Here is a 14900-nt window from a genome sequence, read left to right as displayed (position 1 = left end):
CCTAGCTAGAGACATTTTTTTACTCTATTTGGCACATTTAACATATAAAAAGTGAAGCTCTAAGTTCCATATGTTTTTGTAAAACGGGATAGCTATGCAGATACATCTACCATTATTATTGTACCATGCCATTTGACGTTTTATGTTTGGTTTACATTCGGCGTCTTTTCGTGATTTCGAAGGCGTTTCGTGATTTCGCGCGGAATCAACAAAAATTATCATGATTTCGCATACAAAAATGAAATCATTTCATCAGCGAAATCAACATCGAAATCACAGTACACATGATATACAACCCTGTTTGTGACTGAAAAAGTACCAAATGTTGCAACACTTTTCACGTATCACAATAAACAAGGTAGATGGTCAATAGCTGCAACAACAAAATTTAGAATCAAAATTTGTAAACAATGTGAAAAAATATTAGATTACTTTGTTACAATGCTATTTTTCATTGCGTTGTCGTACTTTTTTAATGGTAATGTTGTTAACGTAAGAAAAACACATAAGGGCCTTTGATAAACATCTGTTATTGGTCAGGTTTATTCACTAAAATAAAGTTGCAATTTATAAATCGAATCGAATAAATGAAAATGTTTAAATTATAAAATCTTACAATTGTAGACCCTTCTACGCTATCCAACAATCCAAACAACAATGAACGTATAATGAAAATTATGTGAAAATTTTTTAAGTTTTGAAAGGTTTAGAAAATGTAAATCAATGCCTGCTTGTGAAATTATGGAAAATAATTTCTACAGTTTTGTATGATATAGTATATAAATAACATCCCCGCCCCCGTGAATTGACTACGGAGATTCACTAATTTTCTATAAAATCCAATTTCGCCAGCTTGAAAACGGGCCTTCTCAATATTCCCTCATTCGTTTGGACATCCGCTGATCGAGCAACTCCATCCTTGCCACGATACATTCGCAGCACTCGACATCGCCTCCATTTCGATCTAGGCTGGTTTTCATCACATACGATTGCGACATCTCCTACGTCTAATGATTTTGACGGCAAGCACCATTTGACCCTTCGTGTTAAATCTGGCAGATACTCCCTTATCCAGCGAATCCAAAAACCATTCTTCAAATTTTGAAGGATCCGCCATTGTTTCTTTAGATTAATCAATTTTATATCATAGTCCGCCGGGGCTTGCGTTGAATTAGTAGATGCCAATAAAAAATGATTTGGGGTGAGGGGCTCCGGATCATCTGGAGTCGATGCTATATGCGTCAGTGGTCTCCCATTAACGATGTTTTCTGCTTCTATTATAAGACTTTGAAACACTTCTAGTTTTGGATCAATATTTCCCAAGAGAACTCGGAGAGTTTTCTTAACGGATTGTATCAGTCTTTCCCATGATCCACCTGAACTAGGGTCAGCTGGCGCATTAAAAATCCATTTTATGCCGAGAGGAGTTAGATTTCTCGTAATCTCATTATGATCGAGAAAATGTGCTTCGTTTCTTAATTCCTTCTTTATGCCCACGAAATTCGTTCCATTGTCACTTCTGATTTGCAATGGAACTCCTCTTCTGTTTATAAAATTACACAAACATAATAAAAATGCATCAGAAGATAAGTCTGTCACGACTTCCATGTGAATTGCCCTCGTCGAAAGGCAGGTAAATAGTGCAACCCAGCGTTTCTCAGTACTTCTTCTTATTTTTACGTTAAAGGGACCGAAAAGATCGACACCGCAATAGGAAAAAGGGCGAACGAAAGGCGTCACTCTGTCCTTTGGAAGTGGAGCCATTTGAGGTTGATATGGTTTGCATTTCAGGATTTTGCATAATGTGCATTGAGCTTCTACTGTTTTTAAAACTGTTCTAGTAGACGGAATCCAAAACCTTTCTCTCACATTGCATATGACTCCCCCTGAATTCTGATGACAATTCCTTTGATGGTAGTATTCCACTATCAATCTAGTGTATTTGTGTTCTTTGGGCAAAATAATTGGCCTTCTGGTGTACTCTGGTAGAATTGTTGCATTCGTTAGACGCCCATTCACTCTCATAACTCCCTTTTCATCTAAATATGGATTTAGTGATACGATTCGGCTGGATCGACTAATTGATTTATTATTGCCCAGTAATGTGTATTCTTCGCAGAATGATTTCTTCTGAATTTCTTTCAATATTATAGTTTCAGCTTCCATTTCCTCATCAACTGATAATTCTCCTCGTATAACATCAATTTTCAAAAACTTATGTAGAATATACTTTTTAAATCTCAGAAGCCAAGCAATCTGTCGTCGAATTTTCAAATATTGTGATGACCGACTTATCATTTTCTCTATAATGTCGCATGTCTGTTTTGTGGTACACACAACAAATTTTGCCTTCAATTCTTCCTTTGACTTATCAGCCTCTACCGTCTGCAACTTCTGCACAGGCCATTCAGACTCTTCGTTATAAAGAAACTTGGGGCCATTCTTCCATACATTGTTCGGTTCATAATGCACTGGAAACATTGCTCTTGTACCTTTATCGGCAGGATTTTGTGATGTAGGACACCATCGCCATTGTTCTTCCTCTGAATATTCCAGAATTTCTGCTACCCGATTCGCTACGTACTGTTTATATTTACGATGATCTGACTTTATCCACTGTATAACCGTATGTGAATCACTCCAGAAGTACGTTTGAAAGTTCCCAATTTCATGATTCTTTACAATCGTTTCCTTTAAACGAACGGCCATCACTGCTCCTTGGAGTTCAAGTCTTGGTACGGAATGATAGCGAAGTGGTGCACAAGATGTTTTTCCTATGACAAAGGATATCTGAACATTATTTTGTCTAGATTCAATTCTCCAGTACGCTACGGCAGCTAGAGCCTGTTCGCTGGCATCGCAGAAAATGTGGAGCTGCAATTTCTCGTTTGAATAACGGCTGAAATAATATCTTGGAATTTTAAATGTTTTCACATTTAGTAGTTCTTCCAACCAATTTCTAAATTTTGTATAAATGTCTTCAGGTAGTCTTTGATCCCATCCCAGTTTACGTCTCCATACTTCTTGCATTAATAGTTTAGAACATATCATGAAATTTGCGATAAACCCATATGGATCAAATACTGACATTGACATACTTAACAATTCCCTTTTGGTTGGAGCTCGCTTCATTTTAACAACATCATCGGAAACCTTATGGAATTTTAGGATAAATATGAAATCATCAGTTTTAGGATCCCAATGCATTCCAAGAATTCTCTCTGTAGATTTCTCGACATCCACGAATCTGTCGTCAATTTTTATTCCCAATCTCTCAGCCACTCGATCGGAGTTAGTAATCAAATTATGCATTTCGAATCCACCTGATTTGTGAATTTTCCTTACTGCTTCAGCCACTTCGACGGCTTCATCTTCTGAATCAAAACAATCTACGTAATCATCCACGTAGTGTCTTTCCACAATTGCCTTCGCCGCTCTCGGATACTTATCAGTAAATTCCTGAGCATTTTTGTTTTTTACAAATTGTGCAATTGTTGGAGAACATGTTGCACCAAATATTAGTCGTTGCATCACATACGTCTTCACAGGCTTTGACTGATCTCCATCTCTCCACAAAAAGCGTTGAGCATCTTGATCCTGTTGTGCGACAATTACTTGGTGAAACATTTCTTTTAAGTCCCCGCACACTGCAAACTTTGCCTGTCGGAATTTTAACAAAATTGCCAAAAGTGGCTGATTTATATCGGGACCTGGTAAAAGAACTTTATTTAGAGAAACTCCATCTACTTCTGCTGCAGCGTCGAAAACCAATCTTAACTTCTTCTTATTTGGATTTATAACTCCAAAATGAGGCAAGTAAAACGTCTTACTGGAATAAGTTTCTGCCTCCTTCTCCGACATAATTCTGGCGTATCCTTTATCTAAATATTCTTGTATTTTTTCGCAATATTCTTTGGCAAATGTTTCATTCTTCTCCATCTTTCTTTCCACCGTTAAAAGCCGTTTGAACGCCATATCATATGATTCAGGAAGAATAACGTTATCGCTTTTCCAAAGCAATCCAGACTCAAAACGATCTCCTTTTCGAACGGTCGTTTTGTCTAAGGTTTCCAAAGCTCTTTCGTCATCCTTAGATATTAAGTTCTTTACAGGCGATTTGATACCAAATGTTTCTAAACCAAAATAACTCGTCATCATTTCATCCAGTTCTCTTAACTTTTCAACTTCTTCTTCGGATCCTCGACAGTGGCAAGAGTAGAATTTTCCCTTTTTATTTTGAGTCGGTCCATAAATAATCCAACCCAATCTAGATCTTGAGGCTATTGGCCCTGATGGGCTAAACATTTTGGGTTTTTCCAATGGAACGGTTAAGAAGGCGTGGGAAAGGCTTATTATCATCTTTGGTTTCATATTAATGTAATCCTTCAAGTTCATATCGGAAAGGGAGATGTTTGGATATTTTCGTTGTAAAGATGTTGAATTGAAACTCTGTATTGGAAGGTTCAAATTTGAACTAACATACACATTTCTCATTGGATATTTGGTTGAATCGTTTTCAGCGCTGCTAATTAATAAATCGACAACTTGCGTTTTTTCCCTAGAAATTTGACTATTAATCCATTGAAGTTCAAGTACATCGGGTCTGCCAGTGATACCCAAATTCCTGATAACATCTTCGTCGATCATGGATACATTGGCCCCGTCGTCTATAAAAGCATATATTTTCTCGTGTCCCCTCGGTCCATACAGTTTAACTGGGATCATTTGGAATAAGACAGATCCATATCCAGCACTTTCGTCTACTAAGCAATTCCGTGCAGCATTGGCTTGCGTTTCCGATTTTCTAATAGAATGCTGCATTTCTTCTCTCGGTTTCTTCACATTTTCATCATTCTGAGAATCAGCATGCAACAACCTATGATGAAATTTTTGGCACGAATTCACACCACATTTCTTTTTAGAAAAACATCTTGTCGTTTGATGACCTCCTTTTAGGCATGAAAAGCACACTCCCAATGATTTTACCTTTTCCCACCTCATTTGAAGAGGTAATATTGCAAATTTCTCACAAACTGCCAGATTCTTACATTGCTGTCCACACATTTTGCAAAACTTACTTTCCACTGAAGAACTTACACAAGCAAACCTTTTGGTCCTTTTCTCAACATTATCACAAGCTGGTAGTGAATCAGACGCCATATTGATTACTTTTCGAATATCCTGCAACCAGTTCGATAGATCAACTATGCTCGGAATATTCGTCATATTGAGACATTTCTCTGCCCATTGAATTCTTCTTGATGTCGGCAACTTTGCAACTAACTCACTTAAGAGCGTGGGATTTGTTAAATGATAATCACCTCCAGCAGATTGTACGTATGTTGTCATATTGGTTACTTTAATCGCGAAGTTTAAGAGCCCATCAAAATCGAACTCCTTAATGTAAGGAAGGACTCTTACCTTTTGAATCTGAGACTTGATTAACTGATCGGGTCTTCCATATGTTTCAGCAAGGATTTTCATAATTGCTGGGACGTTTTTGGAGTTTGATAATAACGATTCCACCGTTTCAAACGCTTTTCCTTGTAGGGCATTTCTTAATCGCATAACATTATGTAAATCTGAATATCCAAACTCTGTGGTGGTACAGTTGAACATTTCAACAAAAGTTGTCCACTCTTCGGGTGCACCAGAAAACTTGGGTAAATCATATATTTTCCTATGATGGTGCGGCACAATAACTTGAGAGGACGCAGTTGGCGGTGGAAGATTTGAATTCAGCGGTTCAAATGAGAGGCACTGCGCACTGGGAAGTCGTAGGTTTGTTCCAGATGCTGTAGACCCTGAATTTAATCCTCCAACTGGGTTTGAGAAGGACGGAGCCGTCGTATGTGGAAGCACATTTACAGTAGATGTTGATTGTTGGTTTATGGCCGTCGCTAAATCGGAAGTAGCATTGGCTAAGCTAGGAGATATAGATGGCGGAACATTGGGGCTTGTAACGTTAACATTAGGCAAATTATTGAATCTTCCCATAGATGCTAAAGACTCGCGGATTTGAATACTGTTTGTCTCCACCGTTGACTGAAAAGCACTCATTTGCCGAGCTATAGAGATTTGCATTTCTTCAAACTGTCTAGCAAAATGTTGGGTTACCTGTTCTATACTACTAAATGTTATATTAGTCGTTTGCGAAGCCGTTGGTTCGCTCGATGTTGCATTGGATGTACTTTGTTCGATTTCGTCATTATCAGCCGCATTTGATTCATCAGACCGTTCCAAATGCATTGGTCTTTGCGGAGATCGATGTAGCGGCATTTCGGCAGACGTAATTCTACCACTACGTAAAATCATACAATATTGAAATAATTCCTCTTCTGGACTTGAATAAAATATCCGGCACAAAATCTGCAACTTGAAGTTTGACTTATTTCGCTGTGTCTTTCACTAGGCAAAGAAAGACTGACAATACTTCGCTGTGTCTTTCACCAGGCAAAGAAAGACCGACAATTACAAATGATTCCGAAATATCCTTCTGATATCTTGCAAATTCTCCAAACCAAGATGAGAAAAAATTCCAATTATTCCAATTTGAATAAAGAAAATGTTGTTAACGTAAGAAAAACACATAAGGGCCTTTGATAAACATCTGTTATTGGTCAGGTTTATTCACTAAAATAAAGTTGCAATTTATAAATCGAATCGAATAAATGAAAATGTTTAAATTATAAAATCTTACAATTGTAGACCCTTCTACGCTATCCAACAATCCAAACAACAATGAACGTATAATGAAAATTATGTGAAAATTTTTTAAGTTTTGAAAGGTTTAGAAAATGTAAATCAATGCCTGCTTGTGAAATTATGGAAAATAATTTCTACAGTTTTGTATGATATAGTATATAAATAACAGGTAATGTTAGAAAAAAGAGCGAAATGTCTAAAATTGCTTCCACATACAAATTTCTTAAAAAATAAGGGAATGAAATTGCAAAAACTGCAGCAAATCAACGTATCAGATATCTTATTTAGATGATAATGAACATGTTGCTAGTTTCTACTATGCCAAAATTGTATGGCAGAAAACAGGAGAATATGGCGTTATTCGGCGCTATTTTTATTTAAAGAGAAGTGTAAGTCTTGCTAGACTTCGGAGTACGGGAACGGGTTCTATACACAATTAATACGATATATAGATAATTTTACGAAAATTTTCGAAATAAAGTTGTAAAGTTCTATATTGTCGTATATTTTTGATGACTAATTCAATTTGCAACAAATTGTTTTGAAAATTCATGTTCGATCAGCTGCGCATATGCATCTACCTTGATCATTGTGATATGTTTGAAATCAACAAAAAATAAGTGTAAACACCGGGATGTATTTCAGGATTTCGTGAAATCCAGTGGATTTTAGAGCGCAAGTGTAAACTTGGCATAAGCCATGGCTGCAGGTTAGCATTTTTCAGTGATTTTCATACCTGGCCTACCTCTACTTTATTATACCAGGCATATATGCATTGGATTTGACATTTGAATTCACTGGATTTCGTTAATGTAAACGTACTATTAGTCTATTCTTTCAAAATGCAGAGTAAATTGATGCCCAACAGTGCTGCCAATTTGGCTCACATATATAAAAGCTGCATTGTGTGAATTGGCAACTGTCAAATTTTGACGGAAGCACCATCAAAAATTCTTTTTGGCGTGAGAGGCAGACAAAATGGTTGGTTTAAAGTTTTTGTTTCTAGAATTCTATTAATTCCATGTAATCACAAATTCAAATAAAACAAAATCTGTAATGTGAAGAAGTGAAAGTCTTTTCCTGTAATGTTATAGAAATATTTTCACAAGCAATATTAAGATGTGTGTGTAATTTCAGGTCAAAGTTAAGTGCTCAGATTTGAGAACAAAAGACAAGAAGGAGCTCACCAAACAACTAGAAGAGCTCAAAAATGAACTCCTCGTCTTGCGTGTGGCCAAAGTTACCGGAGGCGCTGCTTCCAAACTGTCTAAGATGTAAGTGAATATATCGTTTGTGGTAGTGTTTGTCATTTATGTTTTGTTTTTATTACAGTCGCGTAGTTCGCAAGGCTATCGCCCGTGTTTACATTGTTATGCACCAGAAGCAAAAGGAGAATTTGCGTAAAGTGTACAAAAACAAGAAGTACCAGCCTTTGGACTTGAGAAAGAAAAGAACTCGCGCTATCCGCAAAGCTTTGTCTCCCAGAGACGCCAATAGAAAGACCCTTAAGGAAATCCGTAAGAGGTCTATCTATCCACAAAGAAAGTTCGCAGTAAAAGCTTAAATGTGAAACTTGGTAACAACTATACAAAAATAAACACTTAATTTGTATCAAATCCAACTGCATTTGCATTTTATCCTGGATGTAGGGATTGAAACTTTATGGAGCATGGAGGAATATTAGCTCTACCAAATGCTTATATAAAAAATAATATTAAAATGAGGAATGGAATAATATTAAAATGCGGCTGATTCCTGGTGTAATAAAGCTTTTTAATAAGCTTAACACAAGTAAAAACTCTCCGATTTTTTTTTGAAACATTTTCAAGAGGAAGGAAGATATTGTTGCGCTGATCCACGGGAATGTATAATTTTCTTGGGGGACGGACCCTCCGGGTACAAAAACCAGGTTAGACCCGGCTCTACTGAACCGATTCCTACAAAATGGTTGAGATTGGAAAGCTTATGGAAATACCTATCCAGCAAGTCATACGATGGGGTGTTCGAGATATAGCCCAAAAACTGATTTTTGGTCGCGATTTTTTCCGTAAAAACGTCGAAAGCCAGATTTTAGCTCGCACTTTCACCTTTAAAAATTGTGCTATATGTTGTAATATCTTCTATGGATCCAGTGATATGGCCTTTAGAATCTTGACAACCCGGCTTTTCGATGTGACTATTTGAGAAAAAATTATAATTTAAAAGATTTTGTTCCCGTTCCCGAGATTTACACCTGTCCATAGGAGAAATCCTTAAATACCCGGTCGAAGGCCTTCTAATTAAACAGAAAATTTTGTTCATTTAGAACTTTAAAATTTTCCGTAGACACCTATGTATAATGTAAAGAAATGAGCCCTACAGAACCGAGTCGTCAAGATTCTGGAACCAGAGAAGATATTACAACATATAGCACCATTTTGGAAAGGATGAAGTGCGCCATAATGAGACCATTTTCTACTTTTTGGGGGTTTTATGGAAAACCCCGGATCCAAAAATCGGTTTTTGGGTCATATCGCCTGAACACTTGAAAATAACCCCATCATATGACCACTTGTTAGATAGGTATATCCATAAGCTTTCCATTTTGTAGCAACCGATTCAGTAGAGCCGGGTCTAACCTGGGTTTTGTAACCGGACTTTCGGAATAACCGGGTGCGTCCCCCAAGAAAATTATACATTACCCGTGATCAGCGTAACAATATCTACATCTGGAAAATGTTTCAAAACAATCGTAGGGTTTTTACTAAATTAGAGTTGTTCCAAATTTATTATTAACTACCCAGAATATTCAGAATTTAATATATTTTTAATCGGCCCAATCATAAGCATCATCTTACCGTGAGTTTTCTCACTCTCGCCTCCTCTCTTATTATAAACACCATAAGGGAGAACAAAACTCACGTTCGTGAGAAAAGTAGCTATCATAAATGTCACTACAGAAATCAAGGTGAGTTAAAAAAATGTAAATGTGGACATTTCTTATAGAAAAAAATCGACGAAAACGATTATTTTGCATTTGTAATGATAATTTGTTGCATTTATTTGTGTTTTACGTTGAAAGTAACAAATAAAAAACAATTCGAAATGCTTTTGGCAACTGTACATGTTTATACGTGTTTTTTATTTATTTATTCAATCCATATACTAATACAAAAGCCTTCAAGGCCAGTAAATAGTATTAACAAAATATTAAATTCCGAGTAGAAATAATTATAAAATCTAATTCTTAATGCGTGTTGGTATAATTGGCTCCCCAGCCATTAAAAAATGAAAATCAAGAAAGAGAAAAAAAGTATAGCTAAAAAGTGGCCAATAGTGGTAGTGGTGTTTTAATGAAGCAAGGAAGACTTCAATCAAGTTTGGCGTAATTTGGAGGCGCAGTTGAAGTTGGATGGCAACAGGAATGGAAGAGGACCCAATCACCCCAATTGTTGTTCCTCAATAGAACAATGTGCATATTACTTAATGTACATACATATGTCTTTAGTACACACGATCAGTTTTGACTGTCGATTTTTCGCAATTATCAATAACTGTCCAACTGTCCAGCAACCACAAAATATTTTGTGGTTGCCTGATGACTAACAAAAATGAACGGCCACACTGGCAAGCAACCGATTATTTGAGAAAAGCTGATCGTGTGTACCCCACTTTAGAACATATGGCCTGTTCCTTTACTTCTGAAAATGGTAAAACCAGCAAAAGTAGCAAAAGTTGTAAACTGCTCCCATATGAATTGTATTGTGTCTGAAGTAAAGGAACGCTTTTCGAGTAAAAAGTGGTAAAACTTGAAGATTCTTGAACGTTAAGGAACAGAGCTATAATGGAATATGAAACCGATATCGAAAACAAATCGAAATCGGAAAATGTACATGCTAGAGCTGGCAAACTATCGATATTCCCAACATTAGATATTTTCGATATTTCATTTCAAAAAATCGATAGCTATCGATATTATCGTTAATTTGTCATCACCATTAATTTGGAAATAAAATGACAGAAATGTCCATGCTTTTGTTGATAGTTTGCACAAATACTTCACAAAAAGTATAAAGGAGGAAAAACAATTGCTTCTATTTAATAAAAAATACAATTTACTTTCCGAAAAATTTGTCCAGGTGATCACGGGCTTACTTTTTCACATCCACAAAACCGAAAATTCTATCGATAGTGCCATCAATTTTTTGCCAGCTATAATACATGCATCACACCTACAGTCGTTTTTGAGACGTTTTGCGCTCGAAACCGATTTCCATCACATACCTGATTTTTTATACCCTCCACCATTCCACCATATGGAGGGTATAATTAAATTTGTCATTCCGTTTGTAACACATCGAAATATTCGTCGGAGACCCTGTAAAGTATATATATTATTGATCAGCATAAAATTCTATGTCGATTTAACCTTGTCCGTCTGTCTGTCTGTTGAAATCAAGATACAGCTCTCAATTTTAAAGATAGATAGTCAAAATGTACAGTAGTTTGTATAACTTGCAGGATGTTTGGTATTGAAATTGGGATATATCGGTCCACGTTTTGATATAGCTCCCATAGAACGGTACCTCCCGATTTTCGGTATCTTGGACGTTGTGCTCTCAATATTCCACAGAAATGGCTGAAATTGGTATTTAGACTTCGTAGGGGGTACTCAAACTTCCCCTTTAAATTTGTCGGTATAGGTCCACGCCTTCATATAGCCCCCATGGAAAGGTACCTCCTGATTTTTCGTATTTTGAAGGTTGTGGCTTCAATATTCCACCAAAATGGCTGAAATTGGAGTAGTTGAACATCCCTCCCACTCCTTCCTGGAATAGTTTTAATTCATGCATTTTAAATCAAAAGTTTTCTGTGAGGAGATGCAAATTATATGTTTTTTACCCTTTATTATGATAGTATTTTGTTTTGATTGGAGTAGTTTAACACCATTTCCTTATTAATTTTAAACTACTATTTTAAGTCATGCAATTCGTTATTTTAAATTCAAATGTAGTATACAGCCCTAAGGTTGAAAGACTGGGCATTATAAAATGGAAATAAATTGAATTGAAATTTGGTATTTAGTCTTCAATGTATTATAAAACTGTTCGACAGAAATTTGTCTGTACAGGTCCACGCTTTCATATTGCCCCATTTCCCACTAATGGGTCGATTCCGTATAGCGACACGAGTCGTGTCGCGTTGCTGGTTGCAATTTTTCAATTACGTATGGCAAAAGTCGCCCGACGCCGTCAAATTCTGTCGCCATAAAGTTCATTTTCCGGCGACAACAAATTAGCTGTCGCCGTGCATTTTTACAAACGAATAAAAACGAAAAATTGAAACATAAATAACATTTTCATTTATTTTAACTGAATTTATTTAATAATTTATAAGTTTTTTGGTGTTTCAGTACTTATAATGGTACAAATTACTACAAAACAGCAATTTGAAATGCTGCTTGAAAAAATGGAAGTCCACCCAAACGTAGCTCGTGGAGTCAGACTTTTTGGCGAAACTAAAGCCACTTTTGATGAGGTGTGGAAGGATGTTGCGGAGCAATTAAATAGTTGTGCGTACACCAGATGAATGGCACAGAGTATGGACTTAAATCCAAACTAAAGAAAAAAATGTCTCAAAATAAGAACATTACAGCTACAGGAGGTGGACCATCACAAAAAATATCTTTGTCGTCGATGGAGCAAGCGGTAGCAGACTTACTGCAAATTACAAATCCTGCAAGTGCGGGATGATAATAACAGTGAAATTGGACAACATGCTGAGGTAGAAAATGAAAAATCTCAAAATGAAGTAGAAATTGACAACGTACTTGCCAACAAAACGTTTAAACTAAAATATCCTTTTCTATTCAGATATAAATGGCGAACATCTTCCTTTGGTCCCATTATATGCACGTGTGTTCCGTCGATGCAAGCGACAACGCCCGGGAAATTCGTTTTTGAATAAAAATAGTTTTTATTTTGACGCTTTTCCTCTTCTGTTAATTTGGAAACAATCCAAATTTTATACAGTTTTTCCTCTATTATCTCCAGAACTCCACTTAATGCTTTTGATCCATCCCGAGGTTAAAGTCATTGCCAGGGATTTTTGAAAGCTTCCTTCTGCAAAAAAACTTAAAGTGTTATGTGTGCGTTACCTCGGCGTTCGATTAGGCCAACTGACCGACTGTGAGGACTCCTCAGGGCTAGGGAACTCAACCCGCCAACCGAACCCAGCACACTAACGTCGAAAGAGGGGGTACATTCTATTACTTTTACTTCGTCTTAAAACCATACAAAGGGAAACTTCACGCCGGGATCTTGCTGGAGTGATCCCGCACTAGCCCACCCTACCTGGGTCCAGAATGTCCTTACCTTGATTTCCTCTGGACCCCCACAAACCACACTTCTCCAATCACACTCTTACTTCACGCCAACATCCCCCAAATGACACAAAATTAGCAACACATTATTATTTAAAATTTAAATACTAACACATATTGATTTATTGGGCAAATAATTAAATCTATTAAACATTTAAGATTTCTAATAATTTCCTCATAATAGATCGCGTAAAAATAACAAACAAAAATATGAAATAGAATAATAGGTAAGAATAATACCTGGATTTCTCTACTCAAATAAAAATGGCTTCAATCCTCCGTGGAAGAAAAGCATTAAACCTTCACCTTGTATTTTCGCGCTCAAAAATCGCGCCTTTTGACCTTTACTCTACCACCTAAAAGAGCTCTCTTAACTGGGTATTTTGCCGCCAAACCTATCGGCACAAAAATCAACTCAACAAGGATACGAGATAATCCTCTTACAACACACTCAGCCTTTTGTTAAACTACTCCTGGTATTTTTCCCTTACAATATAAAGATTAACTTATGACCCATAAAAATTTACACAAAGCAATATGATTTTTATATAGAATGATTTTTAATATTATATGAATAATAATTTTAAACTCCTTTCTGTTACTTTCAGATCTCTGCAGGCTCGATTTCTTGGTAATTTCCTTAATATACGTTACGCACCGAAATTGCAAAGGCAAAGGGTGCAAATAACAAAAATGCCACATACAGCATATAAAAATTCGTACAAAACAGCACATAAAATATGTACAAAAACAGCATCAAATACGTACAAAAAGACAAACACAACGGTAAGATACCTTTTACCTGGTATATTCATAAATTTGATTGACTTTATATTCTTGTTTCTCGCAGCTTGCAACATACGTTTCGGATGGCGAAATTTTAAACGCCTCAAAACCCATTAAAATGCGGCCGGATCTTTATATATATACGTCTTTGCTAGAGCAGCGATTGGAGACAAAAAGGAGACGCACCCGCTTCACGTAATGATCGGCCAAATCCGCCCAGATACCGAAAATGTCTTTAAAATGCAATTATGGCCAAGAAAAGCTCCTATTTCAGCCAACAAAATGATTTCCACGGGCTCCAAAAATTTTTGCCTGCCACCAGCACCGCTGCTTTCTCTTCCGCCAATCGGCCACCAAGAAAAACTGTGGATATCTTGCCGTTGTGTGCCACCAAAAACTTCCAGCTTCCAACAAATTCCGGGCCAGCCAGTATACAGTCGGAAAGTATCTATTAAAGCACATAGACCACACATTTTACAACCTACTTTCATCACATCACCACTAATTTAACTTACAATATTTTAAAATAAAAGTAACGAACAAAATGTTTATCTTTTTGATTCACTGCCGTCTGGGCGTTATATTGACTCGGGTAACGTCTTTACTATGATTTTTGGTTTTTCCTTTGTTCACCTCCTTATATAGCCCTCAATCTAGCACTCCCGCCAGACGCTAATTTTCCACAAAACACCATTTTCCTTCATAATTTTCAATTTTCTTTGTAGGCTATTCTTCTTATCTGTCAATTTCCATCTATTCACGTGGAATTGATGACTTACTATTGTGACTGTCTCATCAGCTGGTAATAAATTTAATATTAAAATGTAACGAACTCAACCAGTCTAACATTCAAATATAATCTTCCCATTCGGACTATTTTCCTCTCATCATCCTGCGAATATTACCTCTCACCACTATTCATCCTAGCCCATGGCACATTTTTATCTGATTTGCTCGTTTTTACCCAAATTTAATCATATTTGGAAGATAAATTCGAACCGTTTACATGTGCGTTAATTTTTCTTATTTATGGCGCATTTACACCAAC

The 14900-nt window shown here is 36.6% G+C and overlaps 1 protein-coding gene and 2 long non-coding RNA genes across 3 annotated transcripts; 2 read left to right on the top strand and 1 right to left on the bottom strand.

Annotated features, from left to right (window-relative positions):
* Window positions 1–7560: 7560 nt before the first annotated feature.
* Window positions 7561–8321, top strand: RpL35 (Ribosomal protein L35). Its single transcript, XM_073979049.1, has 3 exons — window positions 7561–7686; window positions 7843–7979; window positions 8038–8321. Exons 1-3 carry the CDS (start codon window positions 7684–7686, stop codon window positions 8267–8269), a joined length of 372 nt encoding a protein of 123 aa, XP_073835150.1. The 5' UTR covers window positions 7561–7683; the 3' UTR covers window positions 8270–8321.
* Window positions 8322–11514: 3193 nt separating this feature from the next.
* On the top strand, window positions 11515–14397 carry LOC141399752 (uncharacterized). The gene is made up of 2 exons (XR_012411931.1): window positions 11515–13852; window positions 13917–14397. It is a non-coding gene; the product is annotated as an uncharacterized lncRNA (long non-coding RNA).
* LOC141399751 (uncharacterized) lies at window positions 13159–14607 on the bottom strand. Its single transcript, XR_012411930.1, has 2 exons — window positions 14368–14607; window positions 13159–14300 (listed from the first exon to the last, which is right to left on the bottom strand). It is a non-coding gene; the product is annotated as an uncharacterized lncRNA (long non-coding RNA).
* Between the last annotated feature and the right edge of the window lie 293 nt (window positions 14608–14900).

This window comes from Musca autumnalis, unplaced genomic scaffold (genome assembly GCF_047663935.1).
Source record: "Musca autumnalis isolate F117 unplaced genomic scaffold, ASM4766393v1 scaffold_3, whole genome shotgun sequence".
Taxonomy (NCBI): domain Eukaryota; kingdom Metazoa; phylum Arthropoda; class Insecta; order Diptera; family Muscidae; genus Musca; species Musca autumnalis.
This window is presented reverse-complemented; position numbering and strand designations above follow the sequence as displayed.